This window comes from Leuresthes tenuis, unplaced genomic scaffold (genome assembly GCF_036924035.1).
Source record: "Leuresthes tenuis unplaced genomic scaffold, fLeuTen1.0.hap1 SCAF_22, whole genome shotgun sequence".
Lineage (NCBI taxonomy): Eukaryota > Metazoa > Chordata > Actinopteri > Atheriniformes > Atherinopsidae > Leuresthes > Leuresthes tenuis.
In genome coordinates this window covers 907,138-933,582 of record NW_027325376.1, presented here as the reverse complement: position 1 = coordinate 933,582, position 26,445 = coordinate 907,138, and the positions used below count along the sequence as shown (strand labels likewise).

The 26,445-nt window shown below is 51.0% G+C and overlaps 3 protein-coding genes and 1 long non-coding RNA gene across 6 annotated transcripts in view; 3 read left to right on the top strand and 1 right to left on the bottom strand.

The window, feature by feature from the left end:
- Window positions 1-13,015, top strand: part of plod3 (procollagen-lysine, 2-oxoglutarate 5-dioxygenase 3) — a 34,801-nt gene extending 21,786 nt beyond the window's left edge. The window contains exons 13-19 of the mRNA XM_072376130.1: window positions 6,465-6,606; window positions 9,928-10,041; window positions 10,113-10,184; window positions 10,284-10,388; window positions 10,472-10,618; window positions 11,638-11,763; window positions 11,918-13,015. Of these exons, the coding sequence (XP_072232231.1) occupies window positions 6,465-6,606; window positions 9,928-10,041; window positions 10,113-10,184; window positions 10,284-10,388; window positions 10,472-10,618; window positions 11,638-11,763; window positions 11,918-12,073 (862 nt within the window). The 3' untranslated portion in view covers window positions 12,074-13,015. The remainder of the gene's footprint in view (window positions 1-6,464; window positions 6,607-9,927; window positions 10,042-10,112; window positions 10,185-10,283; window positions 10,389-10,471; window positions 10,619-11,637; window positions 11,764-11,917) is intronic.
- Window positions 13,016-13,734: 719 nt separating this feature from the next.
- Window positions 13,735-15,923, top strand: znhit1 (zinc finger, HIT-type containing 1). 2 transcript variants are annotated; one of them, XM_072376146.1, is made up of 6 exons: window positions 13,735-13,788; window positions 14,368-14,465; window positions 15,186-15,261; window positions 15,344-15,423; window positions 15,494-15,663; window positions 15,796-15,923. In XM_072376146.1, the coding sequence occupies exons 1-6, from the start codon at window positions 13,764-13,766 to the stop codon at window positions 15,815-15,817; spliced, it is 471 nt and encodes a 156-aa protein (XP_072232247.1). In that variant the 5' UTR covers window positions 13,735-13,763; the 3' UTR covers window positions 15,818-15,923. The 2 variants fall into 2 exon arrangements, with proteins under 2 accessions (XP_072232247.1, XP_072232246.1); XM_072376145.1 differs by having other exon boundaries at window positions 15,341-15,423.
- LOC140281647 (uncharacterized) lies at window positions 15,859-16,352 on the bottom strand. Its single transcript, XR_011909781.1, has 3 exons — window positions 16,099-16,352; window positions 16,011-16,044; window positions 15,859-15,950 (listed from the first exon to the last, which is right to left on the bottom strand). It is a non-coding gene; the product is annotated as an uncharacterized lncRNA (long non-coding RNA).
- A 3,111-nt stretch (window positions 16,353-19,463) lies between these two features.
- On the top strand, window positions 19,464-26,445 carry LOC140281639 (uncharacterized). Of its 2 annotated transcripts, none has more exons than XM_072376142.1 (5): window positions 19,464-19,717; window positions 24,419-24,703; window positions 25,346-25,498; window positions 25,933-26,063; window positions 26,155-26,445. In XM_072376142.1, the coding sequence occupies exons 2-5, from the start codon at window positions 24,427-24,429 to the stop codon at window positions 26,206-26,208; spliced, it is 615 nt and encodes a 204-aa protein (XP_072232243.1). In that variant the 5' UTR covers window positions 19,464-19,717; window positions 24,419-24,426; the 3' UTR covers window positions 26,209-26,445. The 2 variants fall into 2 exon arrangements, with proteins under 2 accessions (XP_072232243.1, XP_072232244.1); XM_072376143.1 differs by having other exon boundaries at window positions 19,471-19,717; window positions 25,933-26,054.

Sequence of the window (26,445 nt, the reverse complement as noted above, 5' to 3'; positions counted from 1 at the left end):
TAAGACTCACACACACACACCTGCAGCTCATAAGACTCACACACACACACCTGCAGCTCATAAGACTCACACACACACCTGCAGCTCATAAGACTCACACACACACACCTGCAGCTCATAAGACTCACACACACCTGCAGCTCATAAGACACACACACACACCTGCAGCTCATAAGACTCACACACACACACCTGCAGCTCATAAGACTCACACACACACACCTGCAGCTCATAAGACTCACACACACACCTGCAGCTCATAAGACTCACACACACCTGCAGCTCATAAGACTCACACACACACCTGCAGCTCATAAGACTCACACACACACCTGCAGCTCATAAGACTCACACACACCTGCAGCTCATAAGACTCACACAACACCTGCAGCTCATAAGACTCACACACACACCTGCAGCTCATAAGTCTCACACACACCTGCAGCTCATAAGACTCACACACACACACCTGCAGCTCATAAGACTCACACACACACCTGCAGCTCATAAGACTCACACACACCTGCAGCTCATAAGACTCACACACACACACCTGCAGCTCATAAGACTCACACACACCTGCAGCTCATAAGACTCACACACACACCTGCAGCTCATAAGACTCACACACACCTGCAGCTCATAAGACTCACACACACACCTGCGGCTCATAAGACTCACACACACCTGCAGCTCATAAGACTCACACACACACCTGCAGCTCATAAGACTCACACACACACCTGCAGCTCATAAGACTCACACACACACACCTGCAGCTCATAAGACTCACACACACACACCTGCAGCTCATAAGACTCACACACACACACCTGCAGCTCATAAGACTCACACACACACACCTGCAGCTCATAAGACTCACACACACACCTGCAGCTCATAAGACACACACACACCTGCAGCTCATAAGACTCACACACACCTGCAGCTCATAAGACTCACACACACACACCTGCAGCTCATAAGACTCACACACACACCTGCAGCTCATAAGACTCACACACACCTGCAGCTCATAAGACTCACACACACCTGCAGCTCATAAGACTCACACACACACCTGCAGCTCATAAGACTCACACACACCTGCAGCTCATAAGACTCACACACACACCTGCAGCTCATAAGACTCACACACACACCTGCGGCTCATAAGACTCACACACACACCTGCAGCTCATAAGACTCACACACACACCTGCAGCTCATAAGACTCACACACACACCTGCAGCTCATAAGACTCACACACACACACCTGCAGCTCATAAGACTCACACACACACCTGCAGCTCATAAGACACACACACACCTGCAGCTCATAAGACTCACACACACACACCTGCAGCTCATAAGACTCACACACACACCTGCAGCTCATAAGACTCACACACACACACCTGCAGCTCATAAGACTCACACACACACCTGCAGCTCATAAGACTCACACACACCTGCAGCTCATAAGACTCACACACACCTGCAGCTCATAAGACTCACACACACACCTGCAGCTCATAAGACTCACACACACCTGCAGCTCATAAGACTCACACACACACCTGCGGCTCATAAGACTCACACACACACCTGCAGGCTCATAAGACTCACACACACACCTGCAGCTCATAAGACTCACACACACACCTGCAGCTCATAAGACTCACACACACCTGCAGCTCATAAGACTCACACACACACACCTGCAGCTCATAAGACTCACACACACACACCTGCAGCTCATAAGACTCACACACACACACCTGCAGCTCATAAGACTCACACACACACCTGCAGCTCATAAGACTCACACACACCTGCAGCTCATAAGACTCACACACACACACCTGCAGCTCATAAGACTCACACACACCTGCAGCTCATAAGACTCACACACACACCTGCAGCTCATAAGACTCACACACACCTGCAGCTCATAAGACTCACACACACACACCTGCAGCTCATAAGACTCACACACACACACCTGCAGCTCATAAGACTCACACACACACCTGCAGCTCATAAGACTCACACACACCTGCAGCTCATAAGACTCACACACACACCTGCGGCTCATAAGACTCACACACACCTGCAGCTCATAAGACTCACACACACACCTGCAGCTCATAAGACTCACACACACACCTGCGGCTCATAAGACTCACACACACACCTGCGGCTCATAAGACTCACACACACACCTGCGGCTCATAAGTCTCACACACACCTGCAGCTCATAAGACTCACACACACCTGCAGCTCATAAGACTCACACACACACCTGCGGCTCATAAGTCTCACACACACCTGCAGCTCATAAGACTCACACACACACACCTGCAGCTCATAAGACTCACACACACACACCTGCAGCTCATAAGACTCACACACACACACCTGCAGCTCATAAGACTCACACACACACCTGCAGCTCATAAGACTCACACACACCTGCAGCTCATAAGACTCACACACACCTGCAGCTCATAAGACTCACACACACACCTGCAGCTCATAAGACTCACACACACACACCTGCAGCTCATAAGACTCACACACACACCTGCAGCTCATAAGACTCACACACACCTGCAGCTCATAAGACTCACACACACCTGCAGCTCATAAGACTCACACACACACCTGCAGCTCATAAGACTCACACACACACCTGCGGCTCATAAGACTCACACACACCTGCAGCTCATAAGACTCACACACACCTGCAGCTCATAAGACTCACACACACACCTGCAGCTCATAAGACTCACACACACACCTGCGGCTCATAAGACTCACACACACACCTGCGGCTCATAAGACTCACACACACACCTGCAGCTCATAAGACTCACACACACACCTGCAGCTCATAAGACTCACACACACCTGCAGCTCATAAGACTCACACACACCTGCAGCTCATAAGACTCACACACACACACACCTGCAGCTCATAAGACTCACACACACACACACCTGCAGCTCATAAGACTCACACACACACACACCTGCGGCTCATAAGACTCACACACACACCTGCAGCTCATAAGACTCACACACACCTGCAGCTCATAAGACTCACACACACCTGCAGCTCATAAGACTCACACACACCTGCAGCTCATAAGACTCACACACACCTGCAGCTCATAAGACTCACACACACACCTGCAGCTCATAAGACTCACACACACACACCTGCAGCTCATAAGACTCACACACACCTGCAGCTCATAAGACTCACACACACACACACCTGCAGCTCATAAGACTCACACACACCTGCAGCTCATAAGACTCACACACACACCTGCGGCTCATAAGACTCACACACACACCTGCAGCTCATAAGACTCACACACACACCTGCGGCTCATAAGTCTCACACACACCTGCAGCTCATAAGACTCACACACACACACACCTGCAGCTCATAAGACTCACACACACACCTGCAGCTCATAAGACTCACACACACCTGCAGCTCATAAGACTCACACACACCTGCAGCTCATAAGACTCACACACACACCTGCGGCTCATAAGACTCACACACACACCTGCAGCTCATAAGACTCACACACACACCTGCAGCTCATAAGACTCACACACACACACCTGCAGCTCATAAGACTCACACACACACACCTGCAGCTCATAAGACTCACACACACACACCTGCAGCTCATAAGACTCACACACACCTGCAGCTCATAAGACTCACACACACCTGCAGCTCATAAGACTCACACACACACCTGCGGCTCATAAGACTCACACACACACCTGCAGCTCATAAGACTCACACACACACCTGCAGCTCATAAGACTCACACACACCTGCAGCTCATAAGACTCACACACACACACCTGCAGCTCATAAGACTCACACACACCTGCAGCTCATAAGACTCACACACACACCTGCGGCTCATAAGACTCACACACACACCTGCAGCTCATAAGACTCACACACACACCTGCGGCTCATAAGACTCACACACACACACCTGCAGCTCATAAGACTCACACACACACCTGCAGCTCATAAGACTCACACACACACCTGCAGCTCATAAGACTCACACACACCTGCAGCTCATAAGACTCACACACACACACCTGCAGCTCATAAGACTCACACACACACCTGCGGCTCATAAGACTCACACACACACACCTGCAGCTCATAAGACTCACACACACACCTGCAGCTCATAAGACTCACACACACCTGCAGCTCATAAGACTCACACACACACCTGCAGCTCATAAGACTCACACACACCTGCAGCTCATAAGACTCACACACACACCTGCAGCTCATAAGACTCACACACACACCTGCAGCTCATAAGACTCACACACACCTGCGGCTCATAAGACTCACACACACACCTGCGGCTCATAAGACTCACACACACACCTGCAGCTCATAAGACTCACACACACACACCTGCAGCTCATAAGACTCACACACACACCTGCGGCTCATAAGACTCACACACACACACCTGCAGCTCATAAGACTCACACACACACCTGCAGCTCATAAGACTCACACACACACACCTGCAGCTCATAAGACTCACACACACACCTGCGGCTCATAAGACTCACACACACACACCTGCAGCTCATAAGACTCACACACACACCTGCAGCTCATAAGACTCACACACACACCTGCAGCTCATAAGACTCACACACACACCTGCAGCTCATAAGACTCACACACACACCTGCAGCTCATAAGACTCACACACACCTGCAGCTCATAAGACTCACACACACACACCTGCAGCTCATAAGACTCACACACACCTGCAGCTCATAAGACTCACACACACACCTGCGGCTCATAAGACTCACACACACACCTGCGGCTCATAAGACTCACACACACACACCTGCAGCTCATAAGACTCACACACACACCTGCAGCTCATAAGACTCACACACACACCTGCAGCTCATAAGACTCACACACACCTGCAGCTCATAAGACTCACACACACACACACCTGCAGCTCATAAGACTCACACACACACACCTGCAGCTCATAAGACTCACACACACCTGCAGCTCATAAGACTCACACACACACCTGCGGCTCATAAGACTCACACACACACCTGCAGCTCATAAGACTCACACACACACACCTGCAGCTCATAAGACTCACACACACCTGCAGCTCATAAGACTCACACACACACACCTGCAGCTCATAAGACTCACACACACCTGCAGCTCATAAGACTCACACACACACCTGCAGCTCATAAGACTCACACACACCTGCAGCTCATAAGACTCACACACACCTGCAGCTCATAAGACTCACACACACCTGCAGCTCATAAGACTCACACACACACCTGCAGCTCATAAGACTCACACACACACACCTGCAGCTCATAAGACTCACACACACCTGCAGCTCATAAGACTCACACACACCTGCAGCTCATAAGACTCACACACACACCTGCAGCTCATAAGACTCACACACACCTGCAGCTCATAAGACTCACACACACACCTGCAGCTCATAAGACTCACACACACCTGCAGCTCATAAGACTCACACACACACCTGCAGCTCATAAGACTCACACACACACACACCTGCAGCTCATAAGACTCACACACACACACACCTGCAGCTCATAAGACTCACACACACACCTGCAGCTCATAAGACTCACACACACCTGCAGCTCATAAGACTCACACACACCTGCAGCTCATAAGACTCACACACACCTGCGGCTCATAAGTCTCACACACACCTGCAGCTCATAAGACTCACACACACACACACCTGCAGCTCATAAGACTCACACACACACCTGCAGCTCATAAGACTCACACACACACCTGCAGCTCATAAGACTCACACACACCTGCAGCTCATAAGACTCACACACACACCTGCGGCTCATAAGTCTCACACACACCTGCGGCTCATAAGACTCACACACACACCTGCAGCTCATAAGACTCACACACACCTGCAGCTCATAAGACTCACACACACACACACCTGCAGCTCATAAGACTCACACACACACACCTGCAGCTCATAAGACTCACACACACCTGCAGCTCATAAGACTCACACACACACCTGCAGCTCATAAGACTCACACACACACCTGCAGCTCATAAGACTCACACACACACCTGCAGCTCATAAGACTCACACACACCTGCAGCTCATAAGACTCACACACACCTGCAGCTCATAAGACTCACACACACCTGCGGCTCACCTTTCTAACCCTCAGGTGTGTGTGTGTGTGTGTGTGTGTGTGTGTGTGTGTGTGTGTGTGTGTGTGTGTGTGTGTGTGTGTGTGTGTGTGTGTGTGTGTGTGTGTGTGTGTGTGTGTGTGTGTGCGTGCGTGTGTGTGTGTGTGCACGTGCACGCAGAGGTCTGTGGAACGTGCCCTACCTCACTCAGACGTACCTGATCAAAGGCAGCGTGCTGCGGTCCAAACTGTCCCAGGTGAGCCTGTACGTGAACGAGGGCATGGACCCGGACATGGTGTTCTGCAGCAGCATCCGGGACCAGGTACGTGATGGTGGATGTGTTTACATTTAGCTTTAAATCTGTGGATTTTACTGCTGAGTCATAGTGAACTTCAGGGACTGTTTTATGTTTTTATGCATGTGGCAGACGCTTTTATCCAAAGCGACTCACACTGGGAGGCGAGTGGGGTAAGGCGGTCTTCTCTGAGGACCCCTGGGTGGTAATACCTTTCAGGCAGGGTATTTGAACCCGGGTCACCTACATGAAAGGTGGCAATCATACCACTACATTACCCAGTCCCCATGAGAAACTGTATTAAAGCTTCCATATTGTGCAAACTCCCTTCTTCCTGTTCCTGGGAGCATATATCAGGGCGTCTGAAGTGTAAAACTCCTTCCTGTTCCTGGGAGCATATATCAGGGCGTCTGAAGTGTAAAACTCCTTCTTCCTGCTCCTGGGAGCATATATCAGGGCGTCTGAAGTGTAAAACTCCTTCTTCCTGCTCCTGGGAGCATATATCAGGGCGTCTGAAGTGTAAAACTCCTTCTTCCTGTTCCTGGGAGCATATATCAGGGCGTCTGAAGTGTAAAACTCCTTCTTCCTGCTCCTGGGAGCAGATATCAGGGCGTCTGAAGTGTAAAACTCCTTCTTCCTGCTCCTGGGAGCATATATCAGGGCGTCTGAAGTGTAAAACTCCTTCTTCCTGCTCCTGGGAGCATATATCAGGGCGTCTGAAGTGTAAAACTCCTTCTTCCTGTTCCTGGGAGCATATATCAGGGCGTCTGAAGTGTAAAACTCCTTCTTCCTGCTCCTGGGAGCATATATCAGGGCGTCTGAAGTGTAAAACTCCTTCTTCCTGTTCCTGGGAGCATATATCAGGGCGTCTGAAGTGTAAAACTCCTTCTTCCTGCTCCTGGGAGCATATATCAGGGCGTCTGAAGTGTAAAACTCCTTCTTCCTGTTCCTGGGAGCATATATCAGGGCGTCTGAAGTGTAAAACTCCTTCTTCCTGCTCCTGGGAGCATATATCAGGGCGTCTGAAGTGTAAAACTCCTTCTTCCTGTTCCTGGGAGCATATATCAGGGCGTCTGAAGTGTAAAACTCCTTCTTCCTGTTCCTGGGAGCATATATCAGGGCGTCTGAAGTGTAAAACTCCTTCTTCCTGTTCCTGGGAGCATATATCAGGGCGTCTGAAGTGTAAAACTCCTTCTTCCTGCTCCTGGGAGCATATATCAGGGCGTCTGAAGCGTAAAACTCCTTCCTGTTCCTGGGAGCATATATCAGGGCGTCTGAAGTGTAAAACTCCTTCTTCCTGTTCCTGGGAGCATATATCAGGGCGTCTGAAGTGTAAAACTCCTTCTTCCTGCTCCTGGGAGCATATATCAGGGCGTCTGAAGTGTAAAACTCCTTCTTCCTGTTCCTGGGAGCAGATATCAGGGCATCTGAAGTGTAAAACTCCTTCTTCCTGCTCCTGGGAGCATATATCAGGGCGTCTGAAGTGTAAAACTCCTTCTTCCTGCTCCTGGGAGCATATATCAGGGCGTCTGAAGTGTAAAACTCCTTCTTCCTGCTCCTGGGAGCATATATCAGGGCGTCTAGAGTGTAAAACTCCTCCTTCCTGCTCCTGGGAGCATATATCAGGGCGTCTGAAGCGTAAAACTCCTTCTTCCTGCTCCTGGGAGCATATATCAGGGCGTCTGAAGTGTAAAACTCCTTCTTCCTGCTCCTAGGAGCGTATATCAGGGCGTCTGAAGTGTAAAACTCCTTCTTCCTGTTCCTGGGAGCATATATCAGGGCGTCTGAAGTGTAAAACTCCTTCTTCCTGCTCCTGGGAGCATATATCAGGGCGTCTGAAGTGTAAAACTCCTTCTTCCTGCTCCTGGGAGCATATATCAGGGCGTCTGAAGTGTAAAACTCCTTCTTCCTGCTCCTGGGAGCATATATCAGGGCGTCTAGAGTGTAAAACTCCTCCTTCCTGCTCCTGGGAGCATATATCAGGGCGTCTGAAGCGTAAAACTCCTTCTTCCTGCTCCTGGGAGCATATATCAGGGCGTCTGAAGTGTAAAACTCCTTCTTCCTGCTCCTAGGAGCGTATATCAGGGCGTCTGAAGTGTAAAACTCCTTCTTCCTGCTCCTGGGAGCATATATCAGGGCGTCTGAAGTGTAAAACTCCTTCCTGTTCCTGGGAGCATATATCAGGGCGTCTGAAGCGTAAAACTCCTTCCTGTTCCTGGGAGCATATATCAGGGCGTCTGAAGTGTAAAACTCCTTCTTCCTGCTCCTGGGAGCATATATCAGGGCGTCTGAGGTGTAAAACTCCTTCTTCCTGCTCCTGGGAGCTTATATCAGGGCGTCTGAAGTGTAAAACTCCTTCTTCCTGCTCCTGGGAGCATATATCAGGGCGTCTGAAGTGTAAAACTCCTTCTTCCTGCTCCTGGGAGCAGATATCAGGGCGTCTGAAGTGTAAAACTCCTTCTTCCTGTTCCTGGGAGCTTATATCAGGGCGTCTGAAGTGTAAAACTCCTTCTTCCTGCTCCTGGGAGCATATATCAGGGCGTCTGAAGTGTAAAACTCCTTCTTCCTGTTCCTGGGAGCATATATCAGGGCGTCTGAAGCGTAAAACTCCTTCCTGTTCCTGGGAGCATATATCAGGGCGTCTGAAGTGTAAAACTCCTTCTTCCTGTTCCTGGGAGCATATATCAGGGCATCTGAAGTGTAAAACTCCTTCTTCCTGCTCCTGGGAGCAGATATCAGGGCGTCTGAAGTGTAAAACTCCTTCTTCCTGCTCCTGGGAGCATATATCAGGGCGTCTGAAGTGTAAAACTCCTTCTTCCTGTTCCTGGGAGCATATATCAGGGCGTCTGAAGCGTAAAACTCCTTCCTGTTCCTGGGAGCATATATCAGGGCGTCTGAAGTGTAAAACTCCTTCTTCCTGTTCCTGGGAGCATATATCAGGGCGTCTGAAGTGTAAAACTCCTTCTTCCTATAGGTATTTATTTAGTTCCCCTTTGTTTCAAAGGTCTTCATTTAACGAGCGGTTCTTATTTTCATTATGAAAGTACATCACTTCTTAAGTTGACGCCACCTCTGCTGTTAAGCGTCTGTCCCACTCATGGACAGATGAAGACGGCTTTGCATGCCAGAGTAGCTGCTGACCTCTTCAAAGGGGCGGAGTTTAGCACAAGTCTCCACCCTGTAAACAGGTATATTCTGTCTCATACACCTCAGGCAGAGCTCAGAAACATGTCTAATGACACCTCTGATGTTTGTGGGTCCGCGTTCGGTCTCTTTGAGAAACTTATAATTCTAGTTTTAACTCTTTGTTCCAGACCAGAAGAGTATAACCTACATTTGTGTCCACAGGGAATCTTCATGTATGTGTCCAACCGCGATGAATTCGGTCGCCTGGTGGCCTCTACCAACTTCAACACGTCCAGGCTGCACCCGGACATGTGGCAGATCTTCGATAACCCTGTGGTCAGTGCGACTTACACCAACAGGTGATGGAGTAAAGCTCGGACTGAGTGTTTCTGTGTGTGTGTCTGCAGGACTGGAAGGAGAAGTACATCCACGAGAACTACTCCAGGATCTTTGAGGATGAGAAGAACTTTGTGGAACAGGTAAATCTATCCAACACGGAACAATCCATATGAATATACTGAGCTCAGGACATCTGTTCCATCTGTGGTTTAATGGAAATCTGGACTGTGTGTTTTCAGCCCTGTCCAGATGTGTACTGGTTCCCAGCTTTCTCTGAAAAGATGTGTGATCACCTGGTTGAGACCATGGAGGACCATGGCGAGTGGTCTGGAGGAAACCACAAGGTGCGTCACATTCAGATTGTCTGCAACAGACAGACAAAGAAGAGTGCCAGGAGGTAAAAGTTGGGTTTTCTGTGTTCCATCAGGATGAGCGTCTCGCTGGCGGTTATGAAAACGTCCCGACTGTGGACACCCACATGAACCAGATCGGCTTCGAAAAGGAGTGGCTCAAATTCCTCAAAGAGTACATCGTCCCCGTCACCGAGAAGCTCTACCCTGGATACTACCCCAAGGTACAGTCCAGACCCTTACGCGTAGTACAGTTCAGACCCTTACGCGGGGTACAGTCCAGACCCTTCCACGTGGTAGAGTCCAGACCCTTACGCGTGGTACAGTCCAGACCCTTACACGGGGTACAGTCCAGACCCTTACGCGGGGTACAGGCCAGACCCTTACACGGGGTACAGTCCAGACCCTTACACGGGGTACAGTCCAGACCCTTACACGGGGTACAGTCCAGACCCTTACACGTAGTACAGTCCAGACCCTTACGCGTGGTACAGGCCAGACCCTTACGCGTGGTACAGTCCAGACCCTTACGCGTGGTACAGTCCAGACCCTTACGCGTGGTACAGTCCAGACCCTTACGCGTAGTGCAGTTCAGACCCTTACACGGGGTCCAGTCCAGACCCTTCCATATGGTACAGTCCAGACCCTTCCATATGGTACAGTCCAGACCCTTACACATGGTACAGTCCAGACCCTTACACATGGTACAGTCCAGACCCTTCCATATGGTACAGTCCAGACCCTTACACATGGTACAGTCCAGACCCTTCCATATGGTACAGTCCAGACCCTTCCATATGGTACAGTCCAGACCCTTACACAGGGTACAGTCCAGACCCTTACGCGTAGTGCAGTTCAGACCCTTACACGGGGTCCAGTCCAGACCCTTCCATATGGTACAGTCCAGACCCTTCCATATGGTACAGTCCAGACCCTTACACATGGTACAGTCCAGACCCTTACACATGGTACAGTCCAGACCCTTCCATATGGTACAGTTCAGACCCTTTCATATGGTACAGTCCAGACCCTTCCATATGGTACAGTCCAGACCCTTACGCGTGGTACAGTCCAGACCAGGTGCTTCTTATTGGACTATATCATACACACTTCACACTCAGGTTTGGAATTGTTTCACACTCATACTTTTACTTTATGTTTGAGAACTTTCAACTTAAAGACTTTCTTTGCTCAGTGTCTTTCATGACAGATGTTACAAATCATGTTTCTCGTTCATGCGCAGGCTCAGGCCATCATGAACTTTGTTGTGCGTTACCGCCCTGACGAGCAGCCATCACTGCGGCCGCATCACGATTCCTCCACCTTCACCATCAACATCGCCCTGAACAGCAAGGGCATCGACTACGAGGTACAGCCTCCGCTGAGCTGATTCAGTCATTCAACCGGAAGTCAAACCGTTTACGCTCATGTTATAATTATACGTTTTTTCAGGCAGGATGCTTCAAAAGAGTGGAGCTGGTAACAGCTGTAAACATCTGTCTGTCTGCATGTGTCACCTACAGGGTGGAGGCTGCAGGTTCCTGCGCTACGACTGTAAGGTGGAGTCTCCCAGGAAGGGCTGGTCCTTCATGCACCCGGGCCGCCTGACGCACTACCACGAGGGCCTGCCCACCACCAAAGGCACCAGATACATCATGGTGTCCTTCGTGGATCCATAAACACACGAGTGTGTGCATGTGTGCGTGTGTGAGTGTGTGTAGTCACAGACTGAGATGTCATGACCTTGAATGCATCGTCTTAGAACGGGTTTTATATCATTTCAGTGTGTGTGCAACGTGTGGGAACGAGGACCCTGAACGCATCATCGTTGACATTTCAGAACAAGCGTCACTTTATTTGCCTTTTTTCTTTCAGAACTTCAGACGAGCGGGCGTCATAAAAACATGTCTCACATGAGGTCTTGAAGGCATTGTTGCTGGGCATTGAGTCTCCTTCAGGTGTTAAACCCTTCTGTCACCGTGTTGCCTTCACATGTTACCCTGAACTATGCAAGCAGAACACACTCCATAATGTGTGTGTTAACCATCAGCTGTTTGGACGCGCTCTGCTTCCTTTTCTTCCGGTTTTGCAGAGTTTTCTCTGCATGTCGAATTTAATTTTTACCCAAAACGTTCCGGTTTTAAATCAAATCTAACCACACAGACGCCTCACCTCATGGGTTACCATGACATCAGCTGCTTCCTGACCAATCAGATGGCTCGGTTGTGAGTGTGAGGTCTTTTTTATTTAAACAGTGAATGTGAACCAATGAGTGAATGAGTTCTGATGAGCATCAGGAGAAGCTTCAGTCTGATAAGACTCCACTTTGTGGTATTTTTAAACTGTTACAGGGGAAACACTAAAGGCCTTTTAAGATTTCATTCTCCATGGTATAGTTTGTTTTTTAAATGTATTTCTTTATGTTTTTCTTTCATCGCTGACAGTCGAGTGTGAAACCGTCATCTCGTCGTAGGATTTAACTCCATATTTTAGTGTTGGTGAGGTTTCCAGCTGACATCTGCAGTCCTCTGTTTATACGAAGAATCAGCTCTCTGGCTTTGTACAAATGGCATTAAATTATTTGTTAAAGACGGACTGAATAAAGTTTTATGAAGAAACTGGACTGTTTGTGTGTGTAGGGGGGGGTGGAGCGGGGTTATAAAATCCTTCAAGACTTTATGAATTTTCAGTAAATTTAGTATTAAATTTAAATGATTTAGATTGAAATCTTGATGGTTCAGGAGGAAACTTGAAAATCTGCTGTAAAGCTCAAGATTGTTGAAAGTTATTTTATTCCAGTTATTGTGTCACCGTTTCATTCATTCCCATCCAGTCAAAGGTAAGAGAAAGATTTGATTTCAGGTATTCATGGAAGAGACGTTTCATCTGTTTGTTGCTGTAGTTTTACCACCAGGTGGCAAACATGCTCTCATGATAATGTTCAGACGCAAAAAAAGCCTCAGCAGCACCACTTTAAATCACAATGATCTGTCGAATGTATCATTTCAATTACATTAATCATTTAATCTGCCCTTAAATCGGCCTCTTTAAATCTAGGCTAAAAACATATTTATTTCAGATGGTTTTTAATACCCAGTAGTATGGTGACTCTTTTATATTATCTTATTCAATGTTACTGTATTTGATTTTATTGCTTTTACTGTTATTTTATTGTTTTGTACGTATTCTTTTCTTTATTTATTATCTGATGTAAAGCACTTTGGTACACCGAAATGGATTGTTGTAAAGGGCTGTATAAATAAATTACATTTACATTTAACCGGAGTTAAAACGCGGGCTGCGGTTGTGTTATACGCGCCCCGTCTGGTTTGACCTCAGCGGCCGCCGTACAAACGCCGATCAGACAATATGGTGCTGGAGAAGAAAACCTCTGGTACGTTTCGGTTGATTTTAAGCAGATTACTGAATAAAACGCGAGCCTGCTCCCGGTCACACCTGTGTGTGAGGGACATCGGACGGTATGAGGTGTAAAGACGCTTCGGCCGCTCCTCCGGGGTCTCTTTTCTCCGCTCTGCCGTCGCCGCTCCGTGTTTCACTGCAGAAACGTTGAAATTAAACGGAATTCCGAATTTCCGAACGATATCAATGCTGTTTGTAAAAAAAAATCAACTTTTTAATGATTTCTGTAAAATAATGGAATATTCGGCTTATACATACTTCATACAAAAGGCTATTTTTATTTAGAATAAACCCTTACTTTTTATTCTTTTCAGCGGAACAAATTGCTTTATTGAAGTGTTTTTAGGCGCCAGCAGGCAGCCGTTTTTAACTCAACGTCCAAACATTTGACAAACTGACAGAAAATGTTCAATCATGCTGAAGTTAACGAGTAAACGGGGCCAAATGTTAAAATGTGAGATTTTAGTTTGGCTTGAGTCACAGGATGAAATGTAGACGTTCAGACTGACTCTGTGTGTGTGTGTGTGTGTGCGTGTGTGCGCGCGCCCGGCAGCCCGGGTGGAGGCGGGTCAGCGCAGGGTTCTGGATGAAGCGACCCGTCAGAGGAGACTGACCCGGCAGCTGGAAGCTCTGGAGAAAGACAACTTCCAGGTACTGAACCCTTGGTGACGGTAACCCCTGGTGACGGTAACCCCTGGTGACGGTAACCCCTGGTGACGGTAACCCCTGGTGACGGTAACCCTTGGTGACGGTAACCTCTCTGAAACATTAAACAGAGGTAAACAATCAGGGGCAACAAACGTTTATGCTTCTCCGTCATTTCGATGGCGTAGCTACGCCGTCCACGTTGACCCCTCCGCCTCCACAAAATCCTCACGACATGTCGCGTAGACGTGGGCTGTGATTGGTCGGCTCAGAACGTAATTTCTGGCAGTTTCCGCTCTTATTGGCTGCACACGGCGAAGAAGGTGGACATTTTGTTCATCCAGGCTGTAAATTCACCCGTTCAGCCTCGGCCTACAGACCCCCCCACAAACGTCTTCTCTGTCGCCTGCTTCAACATTTGCACTTTAAGCATTTGTTCTTCAGTATTGATGAGCTCCAGCTGCAAATACAGCTGCTCCACCTCGGTTGCCGTTGGTTACTGTTGTTAACTGTGACCGGAGGGAAAGGATTCGGCTGTAACCTGAAACCACACAAACACGCAGCCACGCCCCCCAGAGGCATGGCGGTGAACTGCAGCAACGTGTGGAGAAGCATAAACTCGGCTTTAGGGTGCTGGTTGGCGTTGGGGCGGGGCTACACTGTGAGTGACAGCTCAGCACCCAATGAGAGCGTGTAGTTTCTGATTCTGCTGCTCTGTGTCTGCAGGACGACCCTCTGTCCTCGCTCCCTCCCCCCGGGCCCACGGCCCGCCTGCCTGCCTTCAGTGAGACAGAAGAACCAGGTGAGACTCGGATTCCTCTTTGTCTGAACGCCGTCCTCGTGTCTGTGCTGAACCTTTCTGTCCACGCTGCGTCTGTCAGCAGAGAAGAAGAAGAGGAAGACGAGGGGCGACCACTTCAAGCAGCGATTCAGGAAGAACTTCACCACGCTGCTGGAGGAGGAGGTGAGTTCCACGCCTGCTGCTGCTCCCTGACTGGCTGAGAGTCAGCTGACCTCTGCTCTCTGATTGGTAGAACCTGGCAGAGAAACCGGAGCCCAACTACCTGTCAGCGGCGGCCTCGCCCTCCTCGCTGCCCCCCCGTCACTTTTGCTGCGTGTGTGGGTTCCCGTCACACTACACCTGCACCACCTGTGGGGGGCGCTACTGCAGCACCAAGTGTCTGTGCACTCACAGAGAGACCAGGTAAACGCACACACCTGTCAGGGGGGTTTCTGACAGGATGACTTACCTGGATCCAGGTGTGTGGAGCCGGTCACACACCTGTGGAACATTATGAGAACACGTCAAAACAAATCGTTCTTTCCGTCTCTGCAGGTGTTTGAAGTGGACACTCTAACTGCCACCGTTTCGTCTCCATGGTGACAGAGGAGGCACCGGGTCATCACCTGTTTGTCCTGGTCAGGACGCTTTGGCCAATAAAGCTCAGAGGTTTACAGAAAGACTGGCTTTAAACTGTGGAACACACACACCTGTACAGGTGGATACAAACACACACACACACCTTTACAGGTGGATACAAACACACACACACACCTGTACAGGTGGATACAAACACACACACACCTGTGCAGGTGGATACAAACACACACACACCTGTACAGGTGGATACAAACACACACACACCTGTACAGGTGGACATAACACACACACCTGTACAGGTGGATACAAACACACACACACCTGTACAGGTGGATACAAACACACACACACCTTTACAGGTGGATACAAACACACACACACACCTGTGCAGGTGGATACAAACACACACACACCTGTACAGGTGGATACAAACACACACACACACCTGTACAGGTGGATACAAACACACACACACCTGTGCAGGTGGATACAAACACACACACACCTGTGCAGGTGGACTTGTTTATGTTGTATTCTCACTGCTGAACTGATTCTGAGCTCATGTTCCTGTAACCTGTTTGTTGATGAATTATCTTCTGATGTAAAACACATTTTTACCTGTAATGTAAATGAACTTTACAGATTAAATGACCTTTAACAGTTCAGGTATGTCTGAGTGCTGCTTCTAACCTCCTCTGTGGGAGATCACGGTCCATGTAAGTCCAGCTGAATTCACTGCACAGGCGCCGTCTGTAAGCTACTTTAATGGGAATCTGAGTCCAGAGTGTTTCCCTGCAGGAGGGATTCAAACCCAGCCGAGTGTTTCCCTGCAGGAGGGATTCAAACCCAGCCGAGTGTTTCCACGCAGGAGGGATTCAAACCCAGCCGAGTGTTTCCCTGGAGGAGGGATTCAAACCCAGCCGAGTGTTTCCCTGCAGGAGGGATTCAAACCCAGCCGAGTGTTTCCCTGCAGGAGGGATTCAAACCCAGCCGAGTGTTTCCCTGCAGGAGGGATTCAAACCCAGCCGAGTGTTTCCCTGCAGGAGGGATTCAAACCCAGCCGAGTGTTTCCCTGCAGGAGGGATTCAAACCCAGCCGAGTGTTTCCCTGCAGGAGGGATTCAAACCCAGCCGAGTGTTTCCCTGGAGGAGGGATTCAAACCCAGCCGAGTGTTTCCACCCAGGAGGGATTCAAACCCAGCCGAGTGTTTCCCTGGAGGAGGGATTCAAACCCAGCCGAGTGTTTCCCTGGAGGAGGGATTCAAACCCAGCCGAGTGTTTCCACGCAGGAGGGATTCAAACCCAGCCGAGTGTTTCCCTGGAGGAGGGATTCAAACCCAGCCGAGTGTTTCCCTGGAGGAGGGATTCAAACCCAGCCGAGTGTTTCCCTGGAGGAGGGATTCAAACCCAGCCGAGTGTTTCCCTGGAGGAGGGATTCAAACCCAGCCGAGTATTTCCCTGGAGGAGGGATTCAAACCCAGCCGAGTGTTTCCCTGGAGGAGGGATTCAAACCCAGCCGAGTGTTTCCCTGGAGGAGGGATTCAAACCCAGCCGAGTGTTTCCCTGCAGGAGGGATTCAAACCCAGCCGAGTGTTTCCACGCAGGAGGGATTCAAACCCAGCCGAGTGTTTCCCTGGAGGAGGGATTCAAACCCAGCCGAGTGTTTCCCTGGAGGAGGGATTCAAACCCAGCCGAGTGTTTCCCTGCAGGAGGGATTCAAACCCAGCCGAGTGTTTCCCTGCAGGAGGGATTCAAACCCAGCCGAGTGTTTCCCTGCAGGAGGGATTCAAACCCAGCCGAGTGTTTCCCTGCAGGAGGGATTCAAACCCAGCCGAGTGTTTCCCTGCAGGAGGGATTCAAACCCAGCCGAGTGTTTCCCTGGAGGAGGGATTCAAACCCAGCCGAGTGTTTCCCTGCAGGAGGGATTCAAACCCAGCCGAGTGTTTCCCTGCAGGAGGGATTCAAACCCAGCCGAGTGTTTCCCTGCAGGAGGGATTCAAACCCAGCCGAGTGTTTCCCTGCAGGAGGGATTCAAACCCAGCCGAGTGTTTCCCTGCAGGAGGGATTCAAACCCAGCCGAGTGTTTCCCTGCAGGAGGGATTCAAACCCAGCCGAGTGTTTCCACCCAGGAGGGATTCAAACCCAGCCGAGTGTTTCCACCCAGGAGGGATTCAAACCCAGCCGAGTGTTTCCCTGCAGGAGGGATTCAAACCCAGCCGAGTGTTTCCATGCAGGAGGGATTCAAACCCAGCCGAGTGTTTCCACCCAGGAGGGATTCAAACCCAGCCGAGTGTTTCCCTGCAGGAGGGATTCAAACCCAGCCGAGTGTTTCCCTGCAGGAGGGATTCAAACCCAGCCGAGTGTTTCCCTGCAGGAGGGATTCAAACCCAGCCGAGTGTTTCCACCCAGGAGGGATTCAAACCCAGCCGAGTGTTTCCACCCAGGAGGGATTCAAACCCAGCCGAGTGTTTCCCTGGAGGAGGGATTCAAACCCAGCCGAGTGTTTCCCTGCAGGAGGGATTCAAACCCAGCCGAGTGTTTCCACCCAGGAGGGATTCAAACCCAGCCGAGTGTTTCCCTGCAGGAGGGATTCAAACCCAGCCGAGTGTTTCCCTGCAGGAGGGATTCAAACCCAGCCGAGTGTTTCCCTGCAGGAGGGATTCAAACCCAGCCGAGTGTTTCCCTGCAGGAGGGATTCAAACCCAGCCGAGTGTTTCCGTGCAGGAGGGATTCAAACCCAGCCGAGTGTTTCCCTGGAGGAGGGATTCAAACCCAGCCGAGTGTTTCCACCCAGGAGGGATTCAAACCCAGCCGAGTGTTTCCCTGCAGGAGGGATTCAAACCCAGCCGAGTGTTTCCACCCAGGAGGGATTCAAACCCAGCCGAGTGTTTCCCTGCAGGAGGGATTCAAACCCAGCCGAGTGTTTCCCTGCAGGAGGGATTCAAACCCAGCCGAGTGTTTCCCTGCAGGAGGGATTCAAACCCAGCCGAGTGTTTCCCTGCAGGAGGGATTCAAACCCAGCCGAGTGTTTCCACCCAGGAGGGATTCAAACCCAGCCGAGTGTTTCCACCCAGGAGGGATTCAAACCCAGCTGCATCATCTTTGATTCTGGTCCGGTTTTATAAACTCGATTTAATCTAATTCAGATTAAAATGTTAATTTGAATCGTTTTAATCTACAGTCGTTTCCACTGGTGACATACGTGCACGTTTTCCACTGGTGACATACGTGCACGTTTTCCACTGGTGACATACGTGCACGTTTTCCACTGGTGACATACGTGCACGTTTTCCACTGGTGACATACGTGCACGTTTTTCACTGGTGACATACGTGCACGTTTTTCACTGGTGACATACGTGCACGTTTTTCACTGGTGACATACGTGCACGTTTTCCACTGGTGACATACGTGCACGTTTTCCACTGGTGACATACGTGCACGTTTTCCACTGGTGACATACGTGCACATTTTCCATACGTGCACATTTTCCATACGTGCACATTTTCCATACGTGCACATTTTCCATACGTGCACGTTTTCCACATCCAGCAGTAAAGCTCGTGTGTTTACTTGTATTAGTTGCCAGCTTTGTGAGGACAAACAGCTTGAATAACAGTGTTTCATGTGTGGATCTCTGACCTCTCTGTGGGTGTGAAGGAGGGTAAAAGTCCACAGACTCTTTCTTTTTTCCATTCCTGGTATCCATGGTAACAGTCTCATAAAGACATGTCAATAATTAATGTGGACTTTTGAGTTGTGTGTGTTTTACATGAGTGAAGGTTTGACACCGAGTGGCAGAGCAGCACTTTGTCCCGTAGGACGCCGTCACTCAGCCGCCGCCGCCAGCCGAGGAGCCGCGGTCGCTCGCACCAGTCAGTGAGTACAAACTGGGAGAACTGGGAGGTGGCGTTTCCTCTGATCTGAGGTCAGCTTCAGTCCGTCCTCAGACAGTCCACCCACTGGGGGTTAGCCGGGTTTAACTGGTTCTGATCCTCTGGTGTCGACAGTTACAGCTTAGCGTCATCGGGTTGTTGTGAGATTAAATCTGGGTTAACTGGAGGCTGGAGAACTTGGACTGTTTAATGACCCGGGTGACCTCAGAGGTTCTGGCCCGGATATAAACTGTGTGACGCTGGTTTAAAGGTTCTGCTTTAGATTTTAAAGGAATAAATCTGATTTACAGTCGGTTAGAAGAACGATTACATGAACAGAACTTCCAGTCCGCCACGGAGCTGTGGGGAACCGGCTGGTGCTGTCAAACCTTCCCTAAAGTCTGGAACCGGCAGAGATCAGAACATGTTGCTGTAGGTCTTAGGTTCTGTTTGTGTGCCGCACCGGTGCCATGAAGCACAGGTTCTGTACCAGGTACCAGGTTCTGTACCAGGTACCAGGTTCTGTACCAGGTACCAGGTACCAGGTTCTGTACCAGGTTCTGTACCAGGTACTAGGTTCTGTACCAGGTACCAGGTTCTGTACTAGGTTCTGTACCAGGTACCAGGTTCTGTACCAGGTACTAGGTTCTGTACCAGGTTCTGTACCAGGTACCAGGTTCTGTACCAGGTACTAGGTTCTGTACCAGGTACCAGGTTCTGTACCAGGTTCTGTACCAGGTTCTGTACCAGGTACCAGGTTCTGTACCAGGTTCTGTACCAGGTTGTGTACCAGGTACCAGGTTCTGTACCAGGTACCAGGTACCAGGTTCTGTACCAGGTACCAGGTTCTGTACCAGGTACCAGGTACCAGGTTCTGTACCAGGTTCTGTACCAGGTTCTGTACCAGGTACCAGGTTCTGTACCAGGTTGTGTACCAGGTACCAGGTTCTGTACCCGGTACCAGGTACCGGGTACCAGGTTCTGTACCAGGTTGTGTACCAGGTACCAGGTTCTGTACCAGGTACCAGGTTGTGTACCAGGTACCAGGTTCTGTACCAGGTTCTGTACCAGGTTCTGTACCAGGTACCAGGTACCAGGTTGTGTACCAGGTACCGGGTACCAGGTTCTGTACCAGGTTGTGTACCAGGTACCAGGTTCTGTACCAGGTACCAGGTTGTGTACCAGGTTCTGTACCAGGTACCAGGTACCAGGTTCTGTACCAGGTACCAGGTACCAGGTTCTGTACCAGGTACCAGGTACCAGGTTCTGTACCAGGTTCTGTACCAGGTACCAGGTTCTGTACCAGGTTGTGTACCAGGTACCAGGTTCTGTACCAGGTTCTGTACCAGGTTGTGTACCAGGTACCAGGTTCTGTACCCGGTACCAGGTTGTGTACCAGGTACCGGGTACCAGGTTCTGTACCAGGTTGTGTACCAGGTACCAGGTTCTGTACCAGGTACCAGGTACCAGGTTCTGTACCAGGTACCAGGTTCTGTACCAGGTTCTGTACCAGGTTGTGTACCAGGTACCAGGTTCTGTACCCGGTACCAGGTTGTGTACCAGGTTCTGTACCGGGTACCAGGTTGTGTACCAGGTTCTGTACCGGGTACCAGGTTCTGTACCAGGTTCTGTACCAGGTACCAGGTTGTGTACCAGGTTCTGTACCAGGTTCTGTACCAGGTTCTGTACCAGGTACCAGGTACCAGGTTGTGTACCAGGTACCAGGTTCTGTACCAGGTTCTGTACCAGGTTCTGTACCAGGTTGTGTACCAGGTACCAGGTTCTGTACCAGGTACCAGGTACCAGGTTCTGTACCAGGTACCAGGTTCTGTACCAGGTACCAGGTACCAGGTTCTGTACCAGGTTCTGTACCAGGTTCTGTACCAGGTACCAGGTTCTGTACCAGGTTGTGTACCAGGTACCAGGTTCTGTACCCGGTACCAGGTTGTGTACCAGGTACCGGGTACCAGGTTCTGTACCAGGTTGTGTACCAGGTACCAGGTTCTGTACCAGGTACCAGGTTGTGTACCAGGTACCAGGTTCTGTACCAGGTTCTGTACCAGGTTCTGTACCAGGTACCAGGTACCAGGTTGTGTACCAGGTACCGGGTACCAGGTTCTGTACCAGGTTGTGTACCAGGTACCAGGTTCTGTACCAGGTACCAGGTTGTGTACCAGGTTCTGTACCAGGTACCAGGTTCTGTACCAGGTACCAGGTACCAGGTTCTGTACCAGGTACCAGGTACCAGGTTCTGTACCAGGTTCTGTACCAGGTACCAGGTTCTGTACCAGGTTGTGTACCAGGTACCAGGTTCTGTACCAGGTTCTGTACCAGGTTGTGTACCAGGTACCAGGTTCTGTACCCGGTACCAGGTTGTGTACCAGGTACCGGGTACCAGGTTCTGTACCAGGTTGTGTACCAGGTACCAGGTTCTGTACCAGGTACCAGGTACCAGGTTCTGTACCAGGTACCAGGTTCTGTACCAGGTTCTGTACCAGGTTGTGTACCAGGTACCAGGTTCTGTACCCGGTACCAGGTTGTGTACCAGGTTCTGTACCGGGTACCAGGTTGTGTACCAGGTTCTGTACCGGGTACCAGGTTCTGTACCAGGTTCTGTACCAGGTACCAGGTTGTGTACCAGGTTCTGTACCAGGTTCTGTACCAGGTTCTGTACCAGGTACCAGGTACCAGGTTGTGTACCAGGTACCAGGTTCTGTACCAGGTTCTGTACCAGGTTCTGTACGGGTGTCAGACTCCTGGTGAGTTTTTTCCTGATCTCCAGACAGTCCAGCTGCTCTGCTGACGTTCCTGCAGTGAAGCACGGCGGTGGCAGCTTCATGCTGTGGACAGGCTCAGGCTACGCAGAGACCGGGCCAACGGTTCCCCGTGCACGAGGAGAGCGTGCACGAGGAGAGCGTGCACGAGGAGACTGTGCACGTGTGCAACAGTCTCCTCGGTCAATGTTAAATCAGACTAACTTTTACCATCTTTTAAATCTTTCTAAAAGTTTTAGCAGTTACTGTAAAATCCACAAATATTTAGTTTTATTCAGCATCCTCTGGTTCTGGTCCGTTTAATCTCTTCACCTCCATGAGGACTGAAACAAAGCCAAGACTTCAGGAGTCTGACCGAGACCCACCAGAACATCTGGGTCTGACAGAACCTGAATGAGACAACCTGACCACCAGGTGTGCAACACCTGCACCGACCCACCAGAACATCTGGGTCTGACGGAACCTGAATGAGACAACCTGACCACCAGGTGTGCAACACCTGCACCGACCCACCAGAACATCTGGGTCTGACGGAACCTGAATGACACAACCTGACCACCAGGTGTGCAACACCTGCACCGACCCACCAGAACATCTGGGTCTGACAGAACCTGAATGAGACAACCTGACCACCAGGTGTGCAACACCTGCACCGACCCACCTGCACAGACCCACCAGAACATCTGGGTCTGACAGAACCTGAATGAGACAACCTGACCACCAGGTGTGCAACACCTGCACCGACCCACCAGAACATCTGGGTCTGACAGAACCTGAATGAGACAACCTGACCACCAGGTGTGCAACACCTGCACCGACCCACCAGAACATCTGGGTCTGACAGAACCTGAATGAGACAACCTGACCACCAGGTGTGCAACACCTGCACCGACCCACCAGAACATCTGGGTCTGACAGAACCTGAATGAGACAACCTGACCACCAGGTGTGCAACAGCTGCACCGACCCACCAGAACATCTGGGTCTGACAGAACCTGAATGAGACAACCTGACCACCAGGTGTGCAACACCTGCACCGACCCACCAGAACATCTGGGTCTGACAGAACCTGAATGAGACAACCTGACCACCAGGTGTGCAACACCTGCACCGACCCACCAGAACATCTGGGTCTGACAGAACCTGAATGAGACAACCTGACCACCAGGTGTGCAACACCTGCACCGACCCACCAGAACATCTGGGTCTGACAGAACCTGAATGAGACAACCTGACCACCAGGTGTGCAACACCTGCACCGACCCACCAGAACATCTGGGTCTGACAGAACCTGAATGAGACAACCTGACCACCAGGTGTGCAACACCTGCACAGACCCACCAGAACATCTGGGTCTGACAGAACCTGAATGAGACAACCTGACCACCAGGTGTGCAACACCTGCACCGACCCACCAGAACATCTGGGTCTGACGGAACCTGAATGAGACAACCTGACCACCAGGTGTGCAACACCTGCACCGACCCACCAGAACATCTGGGTCTGACGGAACCTGAATGAGACAACCTGACCACCAGGTGTGCAACACCTGCACCGACCCACCAGAACATCTGGGTCTGACGGAACCTGAATGACACAACCTGACCACCAGGTGTGCAACACCTGCACCGACCCACCAGAACATCTGGGTCTGACAGAACCTGAATGAGACAACCTGACCACCAGGTGTGCAACACCTGCACCGACCCACCAGAACATCTGGGTCTGACAGAACCTGAATGAGACAACCTGACCACCAGGTGTGCAACACCTGCACCGACCCACCAGAACATCTGGGGCTGACAGGAAGCTGCCAAAGAGGCTCCCAGAACTTTAAGAATAGCTGGAAACAGGTTTCCTCTTCGTTTGTTTGAGTCCAAAACGTGTTTCTAAACTCCGGTTAAATCTCTGTAAAACTCCTCCCTCTGCAGGCGCCATCATGGAGTCCTCCTCAGCAGCCGCCTCCTCGGTACCGGCTGATCCGAACCCTCAGCTCCTCGCCTCCTCGGTACCGGCTGATCCGAACCCTCAGCTCCTCGCCTCCTCGGTACCGGCTGATCCGAACCCTCAGCTCCTCGCCTCCTCGGTACCGGCTGATCCGAACCCTCAGCTCCTCGCCTCCTCGGTACCGGCTGATCCGAACCCTCAGCTCCTCGCCTCCTCATCGCCTCGTCTGTCTCTGCAGAGTCCAGAGCTGCAGGCTGAGTTTCTGAAAGGTGAGAACCTGCTTAATCTCTGAGGTGTGTCAAACCCTCCAGAGTGGAGGCCAGAACCGGGGGGGTCAGACTGGACCCGGGGGGTCAGACTGGACCGGGGGGTCAGACTGGACCCGGGGGGTCAGACTGGACCCAGGGGGTCAGACTGGACCCAGGGGGTCAGACTGGACCGGGGGGTCAGACTGGACTTTGACCCCAGGGGTCAGGCTGGACCTCGGGGGTCAGACTGGACCGGGGGGTCAGACTGGACCCGGGGGGTCAGACTGGACCCAGGGGGTCAGACTGGACTTTGACCCCAGGGGTCAGGCTGGACCTCGGGGGTCAGACTGGACCCGGGGGGGTCAGACTGGACCTCGGGGGTCAGACTGGACCCGGGGGGGTCAGACTGGACTTTGACCCCAGGGGTCAGGCTGGACCTCGGGGGTCAGACTGGACCGGGGGGGTCAGACTGGACTTTGACCCCAGGGGTCAGACTGGACCTGGGGGGTCAGACTGGACCGGGGGGTCAGACTGGACCCGGGGGGTCAGACTGGACTTTGACCCCAGGGGTCAGACTGGACCTGGGGGGGTCAGACTGGACCTCGGGGGTCAGACTGGACCGGGGGGGTCAGACACCTTTCATCTGTCTCATCTTCTTTGCAGAGTGTCGGAGCAGATTTCAGTTTCACAGCGACTCCAGTGTTGCTGCCCCCCCCTCCTCCCCTCTACCGTCCCCCTTCAGCCCCACTTCCTCCTCCTCTTCCTCGTCCTGTAGCCCCGCCTCTTCCTCCTCGCCGTCTCCCAACACCGAGCGAGGTAAGCTGGAACATTTAAAGGGCCAAGTAACTTAAAACTAAAGGTTTGAAGCTGCTTTGTTTGCTGATATTTCTCTGATAATCTTTAAAAAACTGCTTTTAAAGAATAAAAGGACCTAAAATGGAGCCCTGAGGGATTCCTCATTTATGAAAAATACTATTTTAAAGTTAACCTTTTGAACACAACATGATGCGAGCTCTGTTGGAGGCGCTTAAAGCGGCGAGCTCTGTTGAAGGCGCTTAAAGCGGCGAGCTCTGTTGGAGGCGCTGAAAGCGGCGAGCTCTGTTGGAGGCGCTGAAAGCGGCGAGCTCTGTTGGAGGCGCTCTGTAGGGCCTCAGAAGCTGCATATTTGGATGAAATGGAACATCTGAAGATCTGATTGGTTTGCTGAAGATCATCTGAAGATCTGATTGGTTTGCTTGTCTCGTGTCCAGCTCACCTGTCCCTCTCCAGCCCCGAGCTGCTCTCGGAGCTGAAGGAGTCCCGGAGGCGTTCCCTCCGACACGTTCCCGCCAAAAACGGACTGACCACCATCTTCTCTGGGCGAGGCGCTCAGGTGAGTGAGGTGAAGGTCGGGCTCAGCACCTCCCTCCTTAGCATCGCTCATAGAAGCTGTTTAAAGCTAAAGTCTAAAGCTGTCCTACTTCACCCCCCAGGTGTCAGACTCCGCCCCCTCTACAAAACCAGCCAATCAGAGGATTTCTCGCTGACCATCGTCCACCGCAGACTCTTCCTTCATACCTCCTCAAACTGAATGAGTTCTGATACTGGAACCCATCAGCACCCTAACTTAGCCCCACCCCCTGATCAAGCCACGCCCCCCCGCCGCCGCAGATGCTCTTCGTGGTGAAGACTCGTCATTAATTGCATTGTTTATATTTTAGATTACAGGAAGGAGAGCTGAGTTTGTTGAATCTTGTAAAGAAGCTCATGATGAAATAAAGTTT